This window comes from Oxyura jamaicensis, chromosome 13 (assembly GCF_011077185.1).
Source record: "Oxyura jamaicensis isolate SHBP4307 breed ruddy duck chromosome 13, BPBGC_Ojam_1.0, whole genome shotgun sequence".
In the NCBI taxonomy this organism is placed as follows: Eukaryota; Metazoa; Chordata; class Aves; order Anseriformes; family Anatidae; genus Oxyura; species Oxyura jamaicensis.
This window is the reverse complement of record NC_048905.1, coordinates 1,317,569-1,343,669: the sequence shown is the minus strand read 5'-3', so window position 1 is coordinate 1,343,669 and position 26,101 is coordinate 1,317,569. Positions and strand designations below refer to the sequence as shown.

General features: G+C 36.0%; 1 protein-coding gene and 1 long non-coding RNA gene across 5 annotated transcripts in view; one reads left to right on the top strand and one right to left on the bottom strand.

Moving 5' to 3' along the window:
• LOC118173580 overlaps positions 1 to 26,101 on the top strand; it is a 70,666-nt gene that overhangs the window by 40,615 nt on the left and 3,950 nt on the right. The window contains exon 2 of the long non-coding RNA XR_004754294.1: positions 4,950 to 5,066. This is a non-coding gene — a long non-coding RNA (uncharacterized LOC118173580). The remainder of the gene's footprint in view (positions 1 to 4,949; positions 5,067 to 26,101) is intronic.
• Positions 9,720 to 26,101, bottom strand: part of GABRA6 (gamma-aminobutyric acid type A receptor subunit alpha6) — a 28,889-nt gene continuing 12,507 nt past the window's right edge. For 3 of the 4 annotated variants that reach the window (XM_035338279.1, XM_035338280.1, XM_035338282.1), the window contains one exon: positions 16,645 to 17,757. In XM_035338279.1, coding sequence (XP_035194170.1) covers positions 17,443 to 17,757 — 315 coding nt within the window. In that variant the 3' untranslated portion in view covers positions 16,645 to 17,442. Of the gene's footprint in view, positions 12,459 to 16,644; positions 17,758 to 26,101 lie in introns of those variants that run through there. The other variant, XM_035338281.1, reaches the window with a different exon arrangement.

Below are 26,101 nucleotides of genomic sequence, written 5' to 3'. Positions count from 1 at the left end.
AAAAATGAGTGAACCCCCCTGAGCTCTGTGAACATTGTTTTCTCTTAATTAAAGGAGAACTTTAGTACCAGCTTTTAGCTTCTAGCAGTCAACTGCAAATTTTGCAGATCTGGCAAGGAAGTAATGAGAAGCCTAAAGCAGGAACACTTTTCTCTTAAAAAAATTCAGTGAAAAGTTTAGTAACCTGAATTGCTTAGTTTGCTTAAGATCTTCTTGCCTTTGTTCAGACTGGAAAATTTGAATCCAATTTGCTTTGCTTAGAAAAAGTGTGTTTTTTTACCAAACTTTCCTTCTCTCATTCAAAATAGCAAAGCAGTTTGAGTGATACTGCCAAGGGGGTCTCCACTGTTAGTTTATGATTATCATAGCTCATTGCCTGCTCCATTCCTACAATGGAAAGGAAAGTTACTCTTCAGAAACATTACGTGACACAGTAAAATAAGAATCTGTTCTGCAGTGCTAATGATCCTCAAGGCTTTGACAGCTGATTTTTGTACTTAGCCTCTTCTTTTTTTCCTCATTGTGTATGATGACACCTGCTTCCTGTGTCCCCCTGTTCCCCATGGTTATACAGAAGTAAGATGCCAGGAAACAAGATGGAAATGCTGTATTTTCATTCCCCTTATGTCCCATTTTGAATAAAATGTGCCATGTTTAATTTCTGCTTGAAAATGTAGAAAAAGAAGATGGTGGTAGCAGAAGTTAATTTTCTAATTTGCATTGTGGGGCCATTTTAGGTGTACCCAAACAGAAGCAGGAAAAACATGTGTCCAACAAATTTTCCAGTCCAAGAGAATTAACTACTAATATGCTTATATCAAGAAAGCATCCCATCACCAGAAAGCTAATATCAATTTAATTCAGTTTAGGAAGTAAAAACAACACCTGATATTTTTATTAAATTAGAAAGTCAGGGTTATTTGCTATAACTGTTTTTGGATAGTAATGAAGTGCAGAGTTGAGATGGAATGGTACTAATAATATAACTACAATAACAAGTTCAACTCAAAAAACACTGATAAAGTGTAGATATAAGTGCTTTCTATAGAATGATGATTACATTGTGAAGTATCAAGCAGTTTGGTTAAGAAATGTGCTAAATGAATGCCAAATAGACCAAAATAGATGTGTTTAATATAAAGTTTCCTTGGATCTTCCACTCAGTGACACTTGCAGATGCTAAGTCATCCAAGTCTTTTCTGAAGTAAACAATTTTGTTTTTAGAAAGAGAAAATGCTAATTCCATCTTGAAATTCCCCTAAATATTTCTAGTAAGGAAATGTTGGTCATGAATAGACTGAGTAAACTAATGGATTTTATTTTTTATTTTTGGACCCAAGTTATCTCAGTCTAATCTGATGGCTGACTGGGACTTCAGCAAAACTTAAAATGGGAGGGCAGCCCTAGTGCTGAGTTTCAGACTCATCAGTGCTTCATGGCACACTCAAATGCACTTCTGAATCCTGCATTATATAACATGTAATCACAGTAATAAAACCTAGTGAGGCTTGGTGTATTTAAAATTTAAAAATGTTTCTGGTTGTTCTATAACCATTTTTTTACAGTAAACTATAATTTACATCTTTGCTCTTTGTACATAGATATTCTTTTTCCCTTGGCTCTCTTCTCCTTAATCTGTTCAGCTCAGATTAGTCAACACTTTTTATATGTCATTACATGAACACTGTACGGAGAGTTTAATTACAGCTGTTAATCCAGCTGTAGCACAATGAGGGGTTTTAGAGGTTTCTCAACATACTTGCTTGTGTAACTGTTTTGACTGGAACCATCTCCCTTACATATTACATTTTCTGCATAATTACTCTGTTGTGAGGTTAATTAATCTGTGTATTCAGCTGGCACACACAGTACGGAAAACAACTCTAGCGTCATTTTATTACTTAAGTGCACTAGCTCTTACTGATCTGAAAGACTACCTGGTCCCAGCAAGCCACTGGCGTTTTAGTCAATAAACCATGCATTATGGGTGCTTAACTGGGATATGCTGAAACAACAGATTAACCCAAGTGTGTCTCTAAGGTAAATAAAAGATCTATATATTACAGGAACCTCAACAGTATTTTAATCAAAGCATTTAGAAATGAAAAGGTAGAAACGAGCCCTTGAAGGAAACTATTGTGGAAAAGTACCTCTGAGGATCTGTACTGTACCGTAGAACAAAGTGACAACTGCCACGTCATCTGAGGCATGTACGTGATTATGTAACAGGAAATCAATATGGATTTACTGGGAATGTCTGCATTTGGAGCCAATTACAAAATGACTTTCAGAGACAATTCTTTTCTGTGAATGTGTTAGATTGACACTGATTTAGAATCTTGGGTGTCATGAATGGTATCTTCCTATTTCATAGAAACTTGGCATGTCTTTACCTTTTATCCTCTTGAGTTGCTTGTCTCCCTTTTAGAGCTTGCTATGAGATGATGAAATTAGTAGTAAAGACTGATACAGATTGAAAACTGAGGATGTATGGTGCTAATGGAGAAAAGTTCTTCCTTGGTACCTAGGTTCCATAAAGTAGTTTCTAGTATCAGATTATGTGTGTTTTAACATCTGTAAGATAATGATAGAACTCAAATAAATGATGGTATTTTTTTCCCACAGAGTATGTGCCACAAAAAGTTAGTTAAGAACTCATCTCTCCTCAAGGAAAATCAGGCCTGTAGTTAAATAATACTACACTAAATAGTCCTCTCCACTATACTGCATATACTGCATATACTACACTAAATAGTCCTCTCCAAAACTGCACATTCTAAGCTGGACATAAAACACTGTTCATATGATAAATATGTACTAGTAAACCAAATTAATAGTCTTGGATGCAAGTGGATATTAAATTAACAGTAAGATAAGAGCTTTTTAAGATCTAAAAGTAATTGTTGACTTAGCTTATTTTGGTACTGTTGTGCTTTTACAAAGCATATGTCTGTAAAGCTTACAGTAAAATAATGGTTTGACTGTGTGCCCAAAAGGACTGTGGGTTTTAGGCATAGGGTGATCTTGAGGTAGTCTAAGAGCTGATGGGCAGTGAAGCACCACCACACTGCTCTCTCCCTGCCCCTCCTCAGGAGGGGACAGGGGCAGAAATTACCAGGGGGGTGGGGGAGAGAATAAAAGGTCATGGGTTGAGGTAAGCAGTTTAATCAAAGAGAAAGAAAAAAAAAAAACTATGCAGAAGCAAGTTGAAAAAAAATTATCCTCCTCAACAAGTGATGTTCAGCTGTTTCCTTTGAAGTAGCAATGTGCACAGCAGTTTCTCAAGAAAATCCACACTTTCCTAATGAGAGCCTCACCCCCAACTCCCCCACTTTGTTTTTGCCCAGGCTTCTATTGCTGCACATGATGTCCCGCAGTATGGGACGTCCCTTTGGTCAGCTCAGGTCAGCCATTCTGGCTGTGTCCCCTCTGCATCTCTTGCTCACCCCCAGCCTCCTGGCCACGGGCGGGTGGGTTGGACTGGTGGACCGGCAGCCTTGATGCTAGGGCAGCCTTGGTGCTGTGTCAGCACCTCTCAGCCACAGCCAAAACACAGGCAGGGTGTCAGGGAGGTTCTGGCCGCACGTGCAGATTATGGCACCATTTGGGCGGCTGTGGGGACAGTGTCCTCCCTCCCAGTCCTACGGGCACACTTGGTTTTCTTTGTTTCATCTTCTTCACACTTAGAGCAGGAACCATTGTGTTCTCAAAAGTGAGAGTGAAAATGTCTACTCTCAAAGTAAGAGTTCCTACCCTCTAAAATTCTTGAATGCTGTCCCCTCCCAGGGATAGTGTTCTGGACAGGTGTACGTCTTAACTAAATGATCTTTGTGTGAATTTTATGATAGAAGCAACTTCCTTGAGCGTCATGTCTTTTAATTCCCACCCCTCTTCAGTCTGGACTATGTTATAGTTAAAATTCTGATTAATTTCCGTTGATACTGTTTTTCAGTGGAAAATTGGTCTCTTCACCAAACAAAATGTTTGTCCACTGGAGATTTTACACATGGAAAACCATCTGCTTTCTTTAGGGAAGGTGTGGTGGGAGTGGGGGTGCATTTAGACCCAAACCTAAACCATTTTAATCAAAATGATTAAAATTAAGGAGATTTCAAAGACTAATTTTTTGGTTTTAATAAAATCACCAAATAACTTACATGAATGTTCTGGTTTAATCTATATTGATCAAAATCTCCCAGGAAAGGAAGTCAGGATGATTTTTTAAACTTCCTAATGAAAGAATCACTTTTGCTCTGAGTCTAATCAGAGCAAAAGGTCATGCCTCCTCACCCTTCTACTGGAGAACCTATCCAGGAGCCTTTGTGGGGTCCCTTCATCCAGGTGTCAACTGAGCCTTTGCTTGGCAAGGGACACGCTGCACTTCACAGAAATAAAAACCATACTTGGCATTCCTCTGAGATCAAAGAATTCACATTTCATGCATGGAAAACATCTGTATTAATAAATTTGTAATAATTTTATTATTATATTTTATAATATATATACATAAATAAGTATGTAATATTTGTATTATTAAGCAGGGATTATGTAGTTTGGTGTCACTACTGGTTACTATGTGTTGACCTTAACATATCAGATTTTTATTTATCTAGAAACATAAGCAGAAAAATATGAAAACTGACTGAGGAAAACAGTTTCCTAACAATTTCTGAAGCTTCACAAGTGTGTGTGCTTATTTATTAAACCATGTAAAGCAGAGGTGCTGACTTGAATACTCTCTGTTTAACTGGATTTGTGGGTTTTGTCAATACATGACATCAAGTTGGAAAGGACCAGAGAGACTCCTAAATCTCAGGGACACTCCATATTAAAATGCAATTGACACTATTTTCATGTGATGTTTTTGTTGTCATGAAACATTCTATGCCAACTAAAGTACGTTTAGTAGCAAGTATTCAGATTGTACTAAAGTCCAATGTTTTTTGCAGTTCAAGTGATGCGGAGGACCTAGAAGACCCACTGTCCTTCAGTACCACAGCAAAATCACTAGGTCCAGACTGTTACCACGGCATCATCTTTATTACCTCTTCAGCCTTCAAAGCCCTGTGAGCATTATGGCCAAAAAGGAGATGGGCTCAGTTATTGAATTTCTCTTAATTTGTCTGTTACTAGCAGATTTCTTTCTCAGAGACCATTACAAATGACATGAATTTGAATAATCTTGATGGCCAAACTCTCTCATGTAGAAATATGTAAGTAACAAAATCCTGTTTTGCCTTCTCCTCTTAGTACTAAAATCAGAACAGCTTTCCATTACAATTTGATGTCATTTTTTTTTATTATTTTTTTACCATGTAAGGGTGTCATGGGAGATGTTTTGAGATTGCTGCACCTTTAAATGGAACTCCTAGAGAGAAAAAGTGTTACATTTGTACATCACTGACCTGAATATTTTCTTGGTGATTTCAGAACATTGAGGTGCTCATTTATAAAAGTCATGACTCCTTGATCGGCCCCTAATGTAGTGATACCTCGTAAGTGAACAAATTACTTTCCAGTCTTATGATAGACATAGAATGTTGGTGTCCTGTGAATCTTTACTTCTAGTACAACTGGAATTAAGAGTTTTAAACTGACTTAGCTTTCAAACTCACTTTGGTGCTTACTGGTCCTGAATAGAGGACATTTATCCAGTGGGTTTAATTTATTTCAAGCACACAGTAATACTCCTGTGACTGATCCATAAAAAGCTGTTAATGAACAGATCTCAGATGTAGAAAATCATTTTCTGCTACAGAATACTTATATGCTTGCAGAATGGAAGTATATTAACAGTATATTAATAGGTACTTTGTATACAGAGCTTCCTAAACACATCTGTGCTCTTTCTGGATTCTAAGTTCCCCTACGAGGGACGGTTTGGGCCTTTATTCATATTTATTCATATATTTATTTGGGCCTGTTAAAATTTCCTTGTGTTGCTTTCATAGGGTACATGGAGGGAGGGAGGTGGTTGTTGTTGTTGTTGTTGTTGTTGTTTTCCTTTCAATTCTTTAAAAAAATGTCCTATAATAGCAGGCATTTCTGAGTAAAGCTTTTAAGAATGCATTTGCCTTAATTCATGTAATTACTGGAAGTTGTGGACACTGCTTTTCTTTAGCTGGTCTTTTTAGGCATCTCTATGATAAATGGATTTAGGTAATTTTTTGTAATAGGTTGCTCCATATTAGATTTAAGCAGTATAGTGTTATTACAACTGAGCTATTATATAGGCTTAAAAAACAGGCATTTAAAGCAGATTCTTAAATATGGCACCTCTAAGTCTCAGTTAATTCCTTTCACTTTGGTCTTGTTCAGTTTGCTTCTGCAGAATTACTTCACTTTCATGGTGCTGGAAGATCAGAATAAAGTCCTTAGAGTAGCAAGGGCAAAACTTCCTACATTTTCATACTGATGTAAAGATGTACCTGAAAATAATCTAGTTAGTACTAAAAGCATCAAACCTGACTCCAGCTGTCAGACACATGCATGCTGACTATCAGCAAGGCTCTGTCCACCTAACTGGACACAGATTTTATTTGAGAGATACAGTAACTATACTTGAAATGTAAATGTCAAATGATTTCAAATACAACGCTAGACAGATTATGTGCTTCTAGATTTCTTATATAGAGAAGTAATCATTTGAAACGAGGAATTCTATGCTTGTTGCACTATTAAATGTTTTGAACTATTCTATGGAGATCATATTCAGTGTTGTTATGGTCTTGCTCCACCTGTGAATTTTATTCAGCACTTTACTCCTTAAAGCAAAGCCTGCATAAAAACATAAGAAAATGAAGAAGGGTTCAGAAAACATTCAGGTAAATTTTCAGATAATGCTAAATTCTCCATGCTAGGTCTGCATTTTAAATATGAAAATACAATGTCATTTCTTGTCCTCAGTCCATGTTTTGAGCTTTGGCTTCCATTAGTAGAATTTTTCATTCATGTAAGGCACCATGTGCCCATCACAGACAACTCTGCTCACAAGTTTCCACTTGTATTGAGAAGAGATTTAATGGTTAGATTATTTGTTTGTTTTAATATTTTGTTTTTCTTTCTTTACTGTTGTAATAATGCTTTATTTTAAATATTTTGAATTAAATTATTTGACAAAAGAAAAATCCTGCACCTGATTCCCCTACTACATGCTACCATCACAGTACATCAGTAGGTTATTCAGTGTCTGCACTCTGGGTTTCGCATGTGTTCACAACACTAAAACTACTCCTTATGAATACTTATCCATCTACTCCTTTAGCACTGCGAAGCTGATTTGGAGTAACTTAGTAACACCTTAAAAACATTTGTTTTTCCAATAACTGTTTAAAAGTCCTCTGTTCAAGTAGATTAATTTAGTTTGTGTAGGAAAACATGATAAAAGGGTAAAGAGTTTTTCAAAGTAAAATGTATTTGGATAAAATTTGAAACTGATAAAGCTTACAGATAAAATTTATTTTTTCTTTTGAATAGAGTTCCATGCAGATTTCCATAGCAAACAATTAATGATGTTTTTTATGTGAAGACTGAATAAGAAAGGAAATGAAAGCTTTTACTCATCTAAAACATGGTTAGGGGGAAGGGGAATATGTCAACTTTTAGCCCATAAAGAATGTATGAATTCTTAGAAGTTGAGAATATACAATATTTATATCTACTGACCACAAAGGATATTTTCCTTCATTCATATTTCTGCCTATTAAAAATAAAAATTAAAAAAAAAAATTGCAGTAGAATTCACCTCTTTGGATAAATAACTATTCTATATCTGGTTATTGCCAGTCTGTCACATCGTCACCATCAAATCCTTCCTACAGACTAGTATAAGGAACTTAAAGACTCCAATATTATTTCCCCAATGAGATCATAAATATTCTTCATTGACTTAAATAGTAGTCAAGTCAGATTGCTTCATATTCAGGAAGAGCAGAAAGTAAATGGCATAGTATCAGTTTTACCATTGTCTCTTATTATACTTACATGGAGATAGAACCTCTGACTTACCAGAGAACCAAATTTTATATCTTCTAACCATCCCCCACATCTCTATTGGGAACACCTTGTTTCCAGGGAGGTTAAATAAGCATGCAGATTTCACAGCCCTTAGAAAGGTCAACTTCTAACAGTAACTATTTCCTTATTTTTACCAAAGCAAAGCTGTCATTCAGTTATAGTAATGTAGCTTTTTTTAATGTACATGAAGAGTAGACATAAATATTCCAGTAAAGAGTTTCAGATTGCTAATTTTATTTAATTTTAAGTTAGAAAATATTATGTTTCTATCAGCTATTATTATAAATGAAGCAGGTGCTAGTGGGAGAAAAAAAAAAAAAAAAGTAACACAAAACAACCTTTGCAATAATGCTTGAATAGGTACTTACATATTCCCCAAAGAGGGTTTATTTGCTCCTTAAGGCATGTAAAGGATTTAGTACCTTAAAACCATTAAAGATCACTTCTATAAAATTAAAAATAGTCCAGTCATAACTGATGTCAGACTATGTTTTCATGAACTATTGACATCTTTGACCTAATAAAAATCCAAGTGCATTGCAAAGGGATTTAGTTGAAATGCCCATTTCTGTTTTAAGAAGTTCTGCAATGTTGACCTACTTTCATAAAACGACAGTAAATACATAGGATTAGTGTTGGTTTTTTTGTTTTGTTTTGTTTTTGTTTTTGTTTTGTTCCCTTAAAATTGTATGGGTGGTTTTGGTTTCCTTGGATTCCTTCATTTTTCTTGGTCAAACTGTTTTAAGACTTGTATACCAGAAAGCATGTCTGAGTCTTGTTCATGGTTTGTCAGTAACTTTTACTTCCAACATACTTGGCTGACATGCAATTGACTTGTATCAAACTGCTAAGCTGCTATCTGGAAAAAAAATATAAAAAAAATAAATAATAAAAAACCCCTGCAGATCCATAATCTTCGTACGCAAGCACCACTCCAGGCATGGCTGAGTAATGATTTTGCTGAAGTTATAAATAATGGCCCAAGTCTCTGCCCAAGTCTCTATTCATTCTCCTTCTGGATAAAGGACTTTTTCCTTTGTAGGGTTCTCCATAAAGCCAGGTGATGGACAGCATTTATGTGGAGAGCTGAAATACTTTATTTTCTGATTAAAGGTGAATCCTGCAAGAATGACTTATAAAGAAAAGTGGATAAGTAGATGAGGAGTTCTTTTCCTGTCATGAACAATCTAAGCAATGAAAAAGTCACTTCTGAATTTTGTTTGCATAGGTACAAGAGAGACACTGAGTTGGTAATGTGATAAGACACATCAAAATATCAAAACACTGGACAGTACTTGATACCAAACTGTAGCGAGGACTTTCATCTTTATATGTACATTCTACGGATTTATTCAATGCTTGCTTTCACAATAGTGGGTGATCTAGTGTCCCATTGCATAGATTCTGTATCTGAAAACTCTGATGAATTCAAGCCACATTCTGTCCATTTGAGGGTTTGTGGGTTAAACACAATCCATTCTTTTTACTGGGATACATAGAAAGTGAGGTCATTTTTGAATAATGTATTACAAGTGTGTGATAGCTCAAGGTAACGGCTTACCTACCCCCCCCCATGTCCTTTTTTGTACATTAAAAAAAATCCATTTTACAGAAACTTTAGCTCCTGATCTTCTACTTACTATGCAGTCAAAAATACTGAGGGAAAAAAAAATAAAACAAAAAAATCCCGCTGTCTCCCTTAATCTCTTTTAAATTAATATATATTTCTCTAATGCTATTTATATTATCTACAGAAATACATATCCACATGCTTATATATATATGAATCCTTTTTCTTTTCCTTTTTTTTTTTTTTTTTTTTGTATTTATCTTTTCTTTTTGCTGCTTATCTTGTTTGGTTACTGTTGTACCATAACTAGTATTTTTATGAACTGACATTAATTGTAAGTAATTACATTTATTCTAAGATATAACTTGGCATTATGAACATTATTGATGTTGAATGTGATTGAATATGAACTGTTTCTCTACAAAGCATTTAATAGGGTAAATACATAGTCCCTTCCTACTATTCAAAAAAATGTGGAGGACAAACCCTTCCTATCTTATCCACATGGAAATCTCCTTTGAAGCAAAATTAGCAGTCTTTGCAATGATGTTGAAATATGGTATCAAACACCAAGAACTGTTAGTATATTTTTAATGTGCTGATAGAACCTTACAGTTAGGAATTTAGCATTATTTTATACATTGAAATACTACATTCCAAGGAAATAATGACTATTTAGTAACTCTCTGGATTTGCTGTAAAATTCATATTCAAATATTTTTAAACAAAAAAGACTGGGTACAACATTTAGCTTCATTGTAACTTTTTTTTTTTTTTTTTTTTCACCATAACTTTTAAAAATTATCATTTTGTGCATAAACCAGTTCTAAAGTTTTTAGAAAATTCTTACAGACATTAGTGTATTCAAAATAGAAAATTAGTCTGAGGAGCAACAACAAGTAAAGTTAGACTAAAAGATAACCTCTGGGTCTCTACAACATACAACACTTTTTTTTTTTTTTTTTTTTCAAAATAAAATGTATTTACAAACTGTAAAATGCTAACTTGCATGGTGTCCATGTTTAAATTTTTAAAAATATAAGATCAATTTAACAATTTTCATTTCACAATTTTGATTTCAAGGGAAAGTGAAGAAAAAATTCAGTGCACTTGTAAATACATCCAAGTGTGCCAGCCTGCTGCCAGTCAGGAAAAAAAAAAAAAAAAAAAAAAAAAAAAAAAAAAAAAAGACATTTCTGTGCAGCAGTAGTTAATATTGACTCAAGTCTACTTAAGTTATCTACAATTATGTTCTACAGAATTAAGAACAAGAAGTTTGAAAAGTGATCTCACATGTTCAGTCCTGGAACTACAACAGTAAAAGCTATATGTTTCTCTTGAAATAGGAGAAAAAAACAGTGGAGCTGTAAAAAAAACAGCTGGAGCTGAAAAAACAATTGGAGCTAGCTCAACAGATAGTTAAATTAGTTATAATGCCAATGAAGCCAATGGAGCACTTGATAACTTACTGGAATTAGCCAGCCCCTAATTATTTTTTCAAAGTGACTAAGATATTTATTTAGACAAAGCAAAAGACCCTGAATTTTCCATCTCACTTTAAAATGAATATAATTTTGTTGCACTACAGTTAAATTCAGGGTAGGGGTCCTCAATTTATAGTTGGCTGCATTAAGACTTGTGTGCTTTTGACTCCCACCAGCGTCCACTACACCTGCAACAGAGGTGGCTCAAGTTTGATTTGATTATCTTTCCTAATTACATACTTGAGAAGGACTACAGAGATGAAGAGTGTGAATGTACAATAAAATAATAGATGATTGTGAACTATGAAAAATAAATCCTGTGACTGTTTTTGTTGAGAGTGAGAAATAAAATACTAGCACCTTTAAACTCTGAATTTGCTAACAATAACTTGCCTCTGGAAAAAGTTCTAAGGAGTTTGCTATGTGCAGTTCAGTAGAAACAGCTGATAAGAATTTGTTTCCTAACTAGCTGTCACAGCTCGCTTCTGGGCTATTTCCTAGAGCTGGAGGCTTACATTTCACTTGATGGGTAGCTGCATCTTTCTAACCACTCAACTTGGAAATCTCACTGGCATCAGTCTGTGAAATCTCGCTGGCATCAGTCCTGTGTTTCTAGATACTGCCCATAAATTGCTTGTAATTAGACTAGTTTCACTTTCACGGTCACTCTCAACAAAAAAGCATTATAATATAAACAGCTAAAGTACATAACCAATCTCCTTTCTGTTTTGTACCTTGTTGCATATTTTTTCTTTACAAATATTACCTCAGATTAAAGGATATGAAATTGAAATTACAGAAAATCAGTATTCATCATTCATTTTATCTATGAAAATGTTATGAAAAGGTGATGGGAGTTCAGCTCTCTCTCATAGCTTTCATTCTTAATGTTATTTTGGGCCAATTTCACCTGATGAAAATCAGCGCAGCTCCTAGCACTTCAGTGAAACAGTGCTAATTTATACCAGTTCAGAATCTGGCTTCCTTTACTAATGCTTGTTGCATCTAAGAGAAATAATCCCATTACTGATGTTTTATACCAATGTAAATATTCAATTATTTGTTACAGAACTAGAACAAATACACATTCTTTTCTTTGACTGTTGGACAAAATAATTTAACAAGAACTTTTATAACAGAATCACACAAAGAAATTGTAAGAAAGTATTTTTAGAACTTTGTGCAGTTTCTATTTTTTTGATTTGTCCAGAATTTGTTTCCAGGTGGTGTCCAGTAGAAATATTCTGTGTTTGAACATTGAGAGCATTATAGACAATTCCTCTGAAGTTACTTCAACCCTACAAGACCTTCAGTGATGTTTTTTTGAAACCTGTTCTTTAGATGGACTGATGATCATTTCGAAGATGCATTGCAGTAGGTTCAAAAAACTGGAAGAAAAGTTAGGAGAGAAGTTTATGCCATGGATTGTCAACAGTGTAGTTAACCAACACAATCACCTGATTTCTAGCAGTCTCAACAGGCTTAGAATAGAACTGCACTCCTAAGGAGAACCTTCTCAGAATTTGGTATTCGTTATCTGATCTCCAAAGCTCAACTGTAAGTATGTGCAGCAATGACTATTTTCTCCTGAACATCATTTTTCTAGTGTTAAACTGAAGCACAATGCACAATACGCACTGTAAGCTTTATGAATATCAACAATCTGAAGCAAATACTTTTCCAGTTTTTGTTTCTCTGTTCTTAGTTGACCCCATGCATCACTGGCTTGCCATCTTCTCCTTCAGCCTGCTATGTAACTCCTTTTCTGCCATCATACTATGTTCTATGTGTTCCAATAATATCTAGGAGTCAGCACATTTAGCACATTCAATTACATTTTACCTTCAGCCCCCAAATATAAAAGCTGCCCCCTCTGCTTGTTTTTCTGCAGTTCATCATCACAAATTTACCGTAGTCTTCATGAGCTTAAGTCACTCCACAGACCTCATTCTGTGTTTTATTACGTTAAAAACTGTAATATAGTATGATACATATAAAATATTGGGACAGGTTAATTTAGAAAGGATATGTGTAAGAAGATGTGAGAACAGCATATATGCATTATGAATGACATGGAAAACATAGACTAAGTTCTTATACTCTTCTTGTTAAAAGGGCATTTCTTACATTCTAAATCAAGCAAATTTAAAATTTATTAAAATAAACCAAGCATGCAATTCACATATCAAAGTCACTATTATAAATTAGTGTTCATCTTGAGAACTTAGCAAGATTTAAGATTTTTTTTTAAAAAAAAAGTATGACAAAATAAAAAGATATATAGATATCTATATATCTTTTATATCTATATCTATATCTTTATATCTATATCTATATCTTTTATATTTATATCTATAGATATCTAAAAGATATATATATCTTTTTTTAATATATATATAGATATATATCTATATATCTTTTTTTTATATCTTTTTTTTTTTTTTTTCCTTCAGTTGTCAGATTCCTTTTTTCTCCCTTCAAGAACTTCTATGTTTAAGTAATCTGGACATGTGTGTATAGTTTTTCTGTGTAGAACTTTCTGTGGATAGCTGATATTACTGTGCTTTAAAGAAGAACATACATCGAAACATGTCTATTCTGTTCTCCATGTATAAATCATGGGGAAGTCACCTCCTCACACATTCCATCTAGATTAATCACAAACAGACCTTACATAGGTAGATTGTAAGTCCTCTTAGAGTAATTTTAATGCTTTAATTTTTCATATTATAAATGGCACAGTCGTGCTTCCATAGCTAAACATCTGTTAACATTTCAGTTATAAAACCTTTTGAGAGAGGGGGGCTTATCATACAAGTATCAGCATTTTATTTGGTCTAAAACATGGCATCTGTTATTTCAGCTATGTATTCTTTCATATAAATACTTGAAAGTACTTTCCTCCACTTTTATGTTGTCTTTGGTTATATGAAGTTCTAACAACATGCTGTCTAGCAAAATGCAGGCAAAGAACAGTTGGCTTCATTCCAATAGTTTTACCAATATAACTGTTTTGCTGCAATATTACTGCTATTTCACAGTGCAAAACAGTTTCTGTGTTGAAACATCATTTATGGATCAAGTTGCACAGTGGATGACTTACAGAATGCTTACCCACTCATTCCATTAGAGAACAGAACTGTTTAATTAGATATCAAGGCCAGAAGAAGACTTCATCTCCTTCCATGTATTAAAAAGCATTCAGTTAAAGCACTTAGTTTCAATATAGATTTTTTTTTTCCATCCATTTTAGAGAACAGTGCTATTTTGTTTAAAAAATATTATAAAGGATTAATTGTATAATGGAAATTTGCTGCTAAGCTTCCTGTCTGAGCTACATTTGGTTCAGTGAATGTGTGGAAAAACAAATACAGAATTCATTCAGCTTAAGTTATCTTCCTATCTACCCAATCCTGTCTGCTTTTATTAGAAACACTTTCTTTAGCATACAAATTTCCAAATCCTAAATGTGCTGTGTAGTTAACATACTTTTAGCTTACATGTACAGTATGAGAAAGGGTAATTGATCTGAAGTTATCCAATGAGAAAATGACTAAGAGGGAGGGTGGGTGGGAGGTACTCCAAGGAGTACTTTAAAAAATACTCAAACCCCACAGTGTCTTAGAAATATTAGAACACAAGAAATAGAAATATTAGAACACAAGAATGACTTCATTTCTGTAACGTGGCCTATTAATTGAGCCATAAGAAAATTCATTAGCAGCGCACAAAAATATTACCAAAAAGCCTAGAGGAGAGCTCTTCATCTCATGGAACTGTCTTTACATTAGTAAAGCTGATCTGAATTCTGAACAAGTATTTAAAAAAAAAAAAAAAAAAAAAAAAAAAGATTTTTGCACTTCTTTGAAGTCTAAGAAAGACTCTGGCCAGAAGATAATGAAAGGAGTTAGAAATGAACTTTCACTCCAGTACTAACAGCCTGCTTTCACAGACAGCACAAAACAGATTAATGTAAAGCTCCTTGGTTTGTTCTATATGCATTGCCCAAAGACAGTAGAGAGTTATTCAGCTTGGGAATCTCCAAAGCGACAGGCTGGAAGGAAGTGACGTTCTGCAAGGAACTCAGTATTACACATAACACTAATCAAAATCTTAGCTGCACTACAAAAATTTCTGCACCGGAAATTTGGTTATTTCAGTAAGCTGATTATATATTTTTCCACTTTTTTAAACATAAGCCAAATAAACTCAAAAACAGCTAATAAATTTGAAATACCACACAAAATATACTCTTTTCAAAGAGTCAGATTCCATAACTGGATAATACTGAATCAATATATATAATCTATTGGGCTTGAGGCTGCCTTGAGTTGAAGTGCCCTTTAAGAATGCCATGCTTTGCTCAGCTAACTTTTGTTTCACTTCTGCTTGAATGAAAAAGCTTACATATTTTTTAATACATTTTTTAAAGCAAAAACAATCCTGATTTTCCTTTAAAGTAACAACTTTCAAGGATAAAACATATTGAATTAGAAATCTACCAATGTATATCACGATCATTAGTTACAACTGAGCACATGAACAGGAGAATGTAATTTATGAAGACAAGCTTGAGCAATGTTTTACATAACTGTTTATATTCTTTGTCATTTGAAACATCCCAGCTGTTAAAAATGTTCTGTTCTATAAATCTTGATTGTGATTTTTTTGCATTCTATAATAATTGCTGCACTTACAAACAGGTTTGTGAACTTACAAAAAGGGAATTTTAAAAGTATTTAGAGTCAGCACTATGTCCTAGTTCTTAGAAGTATTTTTAAAATCTAGTTCTAATATAACTATTAATATACAAGGTTAGTGTAAATATTTCATCACTATGAAGGTAAAATGTTCCAAATATTTCTCTATCCAAAATGTGTATGGTTGTTGGAAATAACAGGAATTATAAGCTACGCAGGCTGAGAAACTGGCCTCTAAACAGAAACTGTAATGATTATACATGAGCTTTTTTAATACTTCCCTTCTCTGATTGAGATAAGTAATGTGCACACATAGTCAATATTTTAATAGAGGGATCAGTATCTCTGGCACAAATGCTAAATTTAGCAATAGGCAGATTTTGAGTGGCCAGGAGTTAGCAGCTGTGACCTCTTGAGAGAGACATCTGCAGAATATTTGCAAGAGGTAGTGCCTCCTATCTTCCTGCCCTTCTGATTTCATATAAGCTGCTTGGCAGCACACTCTCTCTTTGAGAGACAGCATTTTCCAGGTCATACTGGTAGCAAAAAAATCAGCAAAAATAGAGGCTACTAGCCTCTGCTTCAAGTAGAGGCAAGATGCCACCAATCAGCTGATCAGCACTGTCTTGTTAGTTTGAACTGCAATATCTCCTGATTCTCCAAGAGATTTCCCTTGGCCTTCTTTACCTCTAATCTGGGAAATAAAGGAGTAATTTGCACACCACTCATATCAGACTTCCAGCCTCTTTTATTATTGATATAGGAACGTTGTGCATTCAGTGCTGTCTAAATAACGTCATTATATCTGTAGCTGTCCTAAATAAAGTTAAATTTGCCAATCATACTGACTGCGTTGTACGGTGAGATTCAAAAACTCTATGGCAACAAGGCAAATGAATATATTTTTTTACCAAGGAGACAAGACACTATTAACTGTATTTAGACAAAAAGGAAAATCAGAGAATTAAAGCATTAAAGACTAAATTTAATAACTGTTTGAAAGTGATAAGCTAGTCACTGACTGATTGTTCTAGGCATGCTCAATTTGCAGGGTACACATCTCTTCTGCACTTCATGGACATCTAAAGGCACAGTAACTCTTAGCCTGATTCAAACAAGCAAAGAATTTAGCAACTTTATCAGCATAAAACAGTTCCATTTTATGAAGAAACATGAAAAATCAGCATTAAAATGTATAAAAGCAGGTACTCTCAATTCACGATGTATACTGAAATTGTCAATAGTTCTTCACACTGTAGATAAATGTTTACAATAAATAAAAGACATTTTAGGAGAGTGTTATTGTATCATTGAGAAAATCTTAGCAGATACTAATGTTCTTATCTCCTTTATTGTATTGCTGCAACAGATAACTTTACCATTCCCTGCTGCGGACAGGAAGATGAAGAATTGGAAGACTTAAGATCAGTATGTTTGCTGAGAATGGTGTCATGTGTTGTCTTACACAATTTCCTATGTTCTGCTCAGTGTAACATAGTAAAGAAGTGTTTACATTTCTCACCTTCAAATAGTCCTTCTACATTTTACCGAGTGCCACTGTTATTGGAAGTGAGAGCTGATTTTTAGAGAAAGGTAATATCAGTAAACGTTCTTCAGACAGAACTGATTAACTGCAGTTGCCAAAGCAAATGAACAATTCAAATAGTAATGGCTAACTAAACATGGTACATATTATAAGCAAGTATTCTGAAATTCTACTACTCACTTCCATAGTGTCTTTTGAAAGGTAAACAACCCAGTATACTAGGTTGAATCCTGCAAATGCCACCGGAAAGAGGATCCTAGAATACTGGTCTATTTTACTTGTGCCTCCAATAGGTGGTGGTGCTGGGGTGGCTGGTGGAGGAGCAGACACTGGCTGATATTGGGATGCACTATTTGATATTATGCTGGCTTCAGGAGATTGATCCGCCTGAGACATTACAGAGTTTACTCTCTTCTTCAGGTTACAGTTGGAGTCAGAACGCTGTGGAGGAAAAATAAAATAAAATAAAATAAAATAAAATAAAATAAAATAAAATGTTGATTTATGACTACAAGAGTCTTAGGTCTTGTGATCATTACATTTCTCTCCATCATTTTACTCAACTTTCTGATTTGTTTATTTGCTTATTGCTCTGCTCTAGAACAATCTAAGGAAACCACAAAACAAAATAATACTAATCTACAGAGGTACATTTGTGGTCTAAAGCGTTACTGTAAAAAGCTAAAAAGACCATATGCTGTCTGTATCGTTTACATGTTAATTAACAGGAATGACAAGAGAAAGAAATAAAAGAGAAGGAGCTTTAAGGAAAAGATGATAATGGTGTACCTAAATTTCAGTATATTTGTGTGACTGAAGCTTTTGTAGATATGAATCAGCTTCAAAAAAAAACATATGGGCTGGCTTCAGTACAGTCTTTATTGTGTAAGCCCATTGACAAGTTTTGCTAAACACTCACTTGAGCTGACTGTCACACTGTTATTGGTCCCCAAACTAGTTGCTGATAAACTCATTTTTCACATCAAATGGGAGGAAATAGAAGTTCAGAGACCTTGCTAGCAATTCCTGCTGCTGCTGCCACCACCCAGCATGACTATTAGTAATGTGAATGTGTGGCAGCAGCCATAAGACTTTACTGATAGCTAAGAAAATAGAGAAGAATTCCTGGAGTGTCATGGTGCTGTTTATTGTTTTGATATGAAGTACTCAAGTACTTCATTTCAGTTTATTGTTTTGATATGAAGTACCTAACAATAGGGAGCAGTATAAATACCTTTAGATGCCACCAGGCAATGGAACATCCAACATTTTGGCTGAGTTTGTGTCTAAAGCTTCATCAATAAAAAATTACAAGGATTATTCCCAGATTACTGATGTAAACATTGTACAACATAAACAGCTATTCTTGGGTTTGAATAAGTGGGCTTTTTGTCCAGCAGAAGTAGATGACTGAATGGATGAAGTTGATGAGGGGAATGTTAGGTGATGTAAATAGTTTAAAATGCACAGTATATTTATATATATTTTAAAGCGGAATAGTAACATTCAAATGGTTTTGAGGCAGCAAAATTCTGCCAGACGTGTGATTTCTAAAGTCGTTCTTTGGGAGTGATTTAGTGGTAATCATTCACCTATATGGAGCCCTCTGTCAGCATTTTTGGGATTTATCCTGCAGGATTTCTATGCATGGAAACATACTTTAATCAGATAAATGATCGAGTCATTACAAAGAAAAGAAACATTTCTTGCAGTACATTGCGTATACATGTATGTGGGCCAAAATTTCTAGATAAAAGACCAGCCTATCACAGCTGGTATCTTAGGTATGATTTCAAATATAATGATAACAGGAATTATCCTTTTAGCAGTATTACTGCTAAGTACTAGAAGAAGTTACATTGCTACACTAACACACCAAGTTCTGCTCATGTATGAAAAGACTGGCATCCAGAAGAAATTAGGGAGAATGGGTTCCTCACAGCTGAATTTAGTCTATGTAAAAAAGCTCTTTTTGTATATATGTTTTTCAACTATTATCCTTTTTTTTTTTTTTTCTTCCATATCCTATCATACCTACCACTTGCTATAACCCCCCGTCTTCCACTCTGATAGCAATTAAAAGATCACTATCATGTTTTGAATGGGTATCAAAGAGCATTCATATTCTGGGGCTGTACCTATCTAGTATGCAGTTATTTGTTTTTGTATTTTCCAGTTACACAGCAAGCAACAGACAGATTTAAATGGAGGATGATCTACAGATGTGTCACAAAAACAGAAAGAGGGTTATCCATGTCGACTTGCACTAATTATAGTAGTAATCCCACTTTATAAACAGACTTACAGTCAGAGCCTGGGCCACTGCTTTTCTGTCACAGAATCACAGAATCACAGAATTTCTAGGTTGGAAGAGACCTCAAGATCATCGAGTCCAACCTCTAACCTAACACTAACAGTCCCCACTAAACCATATCCCTAAGCTCTACATCTAAACGTCTTTTGAAGACTTCCAGGGATGGTGACTCCACCACCTCCCTGGGCAGCCTGTTCCAATGCCTCACAACCCTTTCAGTAAAGAAGCTCTTCCTAACATCTAACCTAAAACTCCCCTGGCGCAACTTTAGCCCATTCCCCCTCGTCCTGTCACCAGGCACGTGGGAGAACAGGCCAACCCCCACCTCGCTACAGCCTCCTTTAAGGTATCTGTAGAGAGCAATAAGGTCGCCCCTGAGCCTCCTCTTCTCCAGGCTGAATAAGCCCAGCTCCCTCAGCCGCTCCTCGTAAGACTTGTTCTCCAGGCCCCTCACCAGCTTCGTCGCCCTTCTTTGGACCCGCTCAAGCACCTCGATGTCCTTCTTGTAGCGAGGGGCCCAAAACTGAACACAGTACTCGAGGTGCGGCCTCACCAGAGCCGAGTACAGGGGGACGATCACCTCCCTAGCCCTGCTGGTCACACTATTTCTGATACAAGCCAGGATGCCGTTGGCCTTCTTGGCCACCTGAGCACACTGCTGGCTCATATTCAGCCGACTGTCCACTATCACTCCCAGGTCCTTCTCCGCCTGGCAGCTCTCCAACCACTCATCTCCCAGCCTGTAGCTCTGCTTGGGGTTATTACGCCCCAGGTGCAGGACCCGGCACTTGGCCTTGTTAAACTTCATGCAGTTGACCTCAGCCCATCGGTGCAGCCTCTCCAGATCCTCCTGCAGAGCCTTCCTACCCTCGAGCAGATCGACACACGCACCTTGACACGCACTGTCAAGTCGCTATTCTATTTTGCATGTATGCCCTGCTTTGAACTCAATTGTCAGAGTTGTAAGGTAGCTTGCTTTTTGCTTTACTGCAAGATAGCTTGACCTTTTATAGAGAATGAGTGGTTTCTAAAAACATAGTTACTGAGGTGAAACTTAGGCCTTCTTGTCTGCAATATTGTGATATAAGGAGGGTCAAATTCTGCTCTGGATCGCTCAAGCATGAATTAGAAGTTATTGTTCTGAGGTAGAGTTAAAAAAATAGTAGGCATAGCAGATGCAGCATAGGGTCGGTGGATTATGTTGAATACTGAACATATTTTAGAAGGCTGAGGTACTAAAATCATCGTGATCTCCAGATAGGCACTTGGAAATGGGTAATCCTGGTTTAATATTAATTAAAACATTTATTAAATCATATGTGTTGCTATAGAAGGAGGATGATCTTGATGTGACTTCAGGAAAATGAGATAGAGTTTTCAGGAAAAGAGTCTGAGACAGGAAAATCTGGAGTCTATGTGTATCCTCAGATTTGGAGAAGACACTGACTAATTTGATTACATGCATGCTTTGGGGCCAGTTTGGATCCATTTCTATCAATGGAGTGATATTAATGATTCCTCATTACCTAAAATAGCCTGTTTCAATATTTGGGAAGGATCAGTGCATTTTGCTCTTTCAGGAATGCCACAGTTTTTGTGCTATGCTATTGAGGTGCTTATATAAGTCATTAAGGAAGTCCCTAAATAACTTCTTACACTAATACACTCGAGGGCCAATACAGAAAGTCAGGGTCTACCCTGACTTTTTATCTACCACTATGCTACCCAAGATACAGAAGCCTAAATTTATTTCAGATGTGTAATGAAGTTGTTTCTCAGTTCGGCAGCTGACAGTAAACCAGACTTGCTGCCGCAGAACAACCCATACTTTTCATTAGAATTTACTGTTAAACCAAGAGGAAGAAACAGCAGTAAGAGATCATTCTTCTGAAACTATTCTTAAAATATCTGAGTTCTGAACAGCAGCTACAGCAATTTTTTATCATATTTAGATTTAACTCCTCCTTTTGACAAAGATTTCTACCTGCAATGACATGAAATTTTGGCAAAACATAAAACCGATAAAACAGGAATGAGTGGCCTATTCCAGTTCTGATTTTGCACTGTTCACATAGCCAAACAGTCAAATAGTGAAGACTGTTTTACAAATAGCAAGAGCAACAGCAAGAATCATGAGACATAGCACACTGGGTCATAATGAAATAATGCATTATGATAAGTTACTGAATCCTGCTTCAAAAGAGTACTCTTGCACTCCCAGAGACTGCTAGTCCCATTAGACCATTTAACTTGTCACGATGTATGGCTGCCTAGTGATACAGAACAGTTTGCAAGATCACTGCTTAATGTGAGGTACCATAAAACTGGTCTAGACAAGATATTGGTATGTGTATGGGCTAGGAAGGTATAGTCTGGATTCTATTAAGGTTTTGCAGCTCAGTTACCCGATCCCCTAGGAAGCTCACAAAGTAGTATTGTCTGTAAATGTGCTGATGATCTCTCAAAACTCTCATCAATATCACTAGACTTTGTTTATGCTCAGAACATCTCAGGAGCCTCTCAGCAAATTGCTCTGTTTCCAGATATACAAAATATATCATATCTAATCTTGGAGTAAATGGAATTCTTTGTCTGCTTTTTCTATTTTCTATAGATGCTAATTGTGATGAATGCACTCAAGAGATTTCTGAAATATATATAAAATTCTCTACAGTTCTGTTTGCGTATTCTTGCTATCAGTTTAGCTTATGATATAGCAGTAAAATGAGTATCTTATGTATGTATTCAGATACTGGCTAATTTTTAACAAATGCATGCCCTTACTTCTCTATCTTAGTCACTTATGTCCCTTATTGCTGTGAGTACCATGCAGTACAGACAGGTTTGTGATAATAAATTCTAAAAGTTTAGACAAAAAAAAAAACAAAAAAACATATATATATTATCCCTCCTTTAAAAAAAAGGTTGAGACTATTAAATTTCAATGATATCTCAAAAGAAAACAAAACAAAACAAAACAAAACAGACAAACAAACAAACAAAAACTAGGACCAAAACTCCATCTCTGTACAAAGCAGAATACTAAATTGAATAAATAAGATTCTTTTTTCCTGCCCATCTAATTTGTAGATACAGTAGTAGAATATTCAATAAAACCATTCATATTATCTACATGAAATCACACACTGGTAACCTAGCTCCCAAAAAGGGAACTAAACATAGTTTAGCTACTTAAATCCTTCTCAGACTTTGCTCTGCATACATCAGTGTGATTCATAAGACCTCTGCTTAGCTATTGAATGGTCTATATCACAGAATCACAGAATCATCTAGGTTGAAAGAGACCTCCAAGATCACTGAGTCCAACCTCTGACCTAACACTAACAAGTTCTCCACTAAACCATATCCCTAAGCTCTACATCTAAACGTCTTTTAAAGACCTCCAGGGATGGTGACTCAACCACTTCCCTGTGCAGCCTACTCTAGTGACTAACAACCCTTTCCATAAAGAAGTTCTTCCTAACATCCAACCTAAACTGCCCCGGTGCAACTTTAGCCCATTCCCCCTCGTCCTGTCACCAGGCACGTGGGAGAACAGACCAACCCCCACCTCGCTACAGCCTCCTTTCAGGTACCTGTAGAGAGTGATAAGGTCACCCCTGAGCCTCCTCTTCTCCAGGCTGAACAAGCCCAGCTCCCTCAGCCGCTCCTCGTAAGACTTGTCCTCCAGACCCCTCACCAGCTTCGTAGCCCTTCTCTAGACTCGCTCAAGCACCTCCATGTCCTTCTTGTAGCGAGGGGCCCAAAACTGAACACAGTACTCGAGGTGCAGCCTCACCAGAGCCAGGTACAGGGGACAATCACTTCCCTGGACCTGCTGGCCATGCTGTTTCTTATGCAAGCCAGGATGCTGTTGGCCTTCTTGGCCACCTGAGCACACTGCTGGCTCATATTCAGCCGACTATCAACCAATACTCCCAGGTCCTTCTCTGCCAGGCAGCTTTCTAACCACTCATCCCCCAGCCTATAGGGCTGCTTGGGGTTGTTGTGCCCCAGGTGCAGGACCTGGCACTTGGCCTTGTTGAACTTCATACAGCACCTTGCAGCAGGGAAGTTCACCACATTGTGTAAGATCTTGAGCAGGTACTAAGGTACCTCAATCTTTACTGTCTTGTGCAGTTTAAATCTCCATCTAATGCCAGAGATTCTTTATAACCTGAGATTCCTTTGTATATCTCAACTGTAGGGTCTGATTAAAAAAAAAAAAAAAAAAAAAAAGTGCATTATAAATATTTGTAAAGAGTGTTCTGCATAATTAACAGCTGAATTTAGTTTAGATGTAATTAATAGTTCCTAGCTTTAGGCATTTCTTCAGGCATTCTAAATTTGCTTTCCTAGGCATATTATTAGTAATTGCTACAAAATTATTTTCTTTCTGCTTTACCCTAGTAAAAGGGTTAAATCAATCAACTGGAGCATGGGAAAGCTATGTTCGAAATGTTTCTTAACCTTCACAGACTGAAACTCATCTCTCTGAAATTATAGCCTAAACTTCAGGTGAACGTGGGTAGGGAAGACTGATAATTTGTTATTCTTTTCAATATGAATATACTGTAGCATAGTTTCTCCCTAAAATTGAGATGTAGCATATGAGAAAACATATAATTAGCACAGAGCTTCTGTCAAAAGATGTATTTGTGTGTGTTAAATTTAAATGAAGTCAACTTTGGGTTTTTAAACTTAGCCAATGTCAGTCCTCATACTTAGTGGGAGTCTGAGTTGGGAGCAGGAGATAAGGAATCAAAATTCTGCCTGTTTGTAGTACAAACAGTACTACAGAGCTTTTATTTTTCATCTTTCCAGTATGTTATTGACTTGTTTTTACTGCCCCCTGCAAAAGGAAAGTATTAGACTTCAATATTGAGAAAAAAAATCTAAAGTCAGGGAAATCTGCTCGCCTCCCCTTTCCTCCCCTCCCCTCCATTTCTCTTTTCTTTCTCTTTTCTTTCTAAACCTTCCTTGCTCCCCTTCATTTGCTTTGTCAAACGGATAAATATTTAACTCAGGCAGAGCCTAATAATGAGCATCTACTTTCCTTGTTAGGATGACAAAAAGTCAATATAATTGAAAGTTGTTGTTTGTTTTTAATGGTCTACTTGATATCATGCAATAGTGGAGGAGCAGCAAGGTCTCTCTAATTTGATGCAAAGTGCTGCGTTCTCAGTCAAGGCTTTATTGCACATAGCTTTTCTAGGATGACCTCATAAAGGGTTGTTGATAATCCAAATAGAAGTGCTCTCCTTTCAGCTATACTATGATACTCATTAAACATCCTCAATATATTCTGACATAATTATAGAAAACTAAATCTTCTATTCAGAAGTGACATATGGCTGCTCTGCAGTTGGGCAGGGTTGTTAAGGAGAATGAGAATCCTCTTCTGCTCAAGCCATATTATTTTGAAAACAGGTACAGAGAACTTTGTTGGGACAGGGAAGCTCCCCCAGCAGTATTTCACTGTTCTGTGATGATTTCTGTTAAAACAGGTCTTTTAGAAAACAAATATAATCAACCAACCACCCTATAATGATCTTTTGTCTGTTACATGTAGTCTCCCACATGTAAAGGGTTTCTTTTCATTCATAGTGTGTACTCCCTGTCCTCTGCTGGGTACTCCCTGACCATCTTGCAGAGCATGACTTAAAAGCACTCCAAACAGTATCACCAATGCCTCTTCCCCCACAACTTCCAGAAATGGGGTAAAGAAAGCCATAATGATGAAACAATATGATTGATATAAGAACAATACATTTGAAATGGATTAAAAAGCTAACTGCCACAATACACTATATATTTACATATATATGTGTGTATATATCTACATATGCAAACATACACAAAATGTTTGTTTTTGACATGCTATAACAAGCTTGCTCACCATATGAATAAAAACAGGCTTCTGTCAGGGTCCAGATGACTGCCCAGCTTGTTGCCATCATGTTTTAGAGTGGAACACCAATAGTTTTGTATTTCACACAGGGATTGCCTACAGCTGACAGAGAGAGCAAGCCAAATTCTGCCCTCAGTTAACCGAGGTAAATAGAGTAGCTTTCCTGGAATCATAATAGGCGTGCTGGGCTGTCATCAGTAAACCAAGCACATACTCGGACTGTTGCATCTCTTACTGAAACTAGCGTATTCCAGTAACTTCAACAGAGTTTCTCGTACTTTCATTAATAGAGAAGAATGTGGTCTTATGCCATCTTTCTTTTCTGAATGTACTGTTTGTTTGTTTGTTTGTTTGGGGGGGGGGGGTTAAAATAAAAACCTGAGAGAAAAAGTGTTGTTCATTTGAATAAAGCACGATTTTGAACAAAGTTAACTAAACTCAATTGGGAAGGAGTCTTTTTAAAAGTATTGTGAAATACTGTTTTGCTGGAAACATAGTTAATTTAGAATGAAGATGAGGAGAGGAGAGGAGAGGAGAGGAGAGGAGAGGAGAGGAGAGGA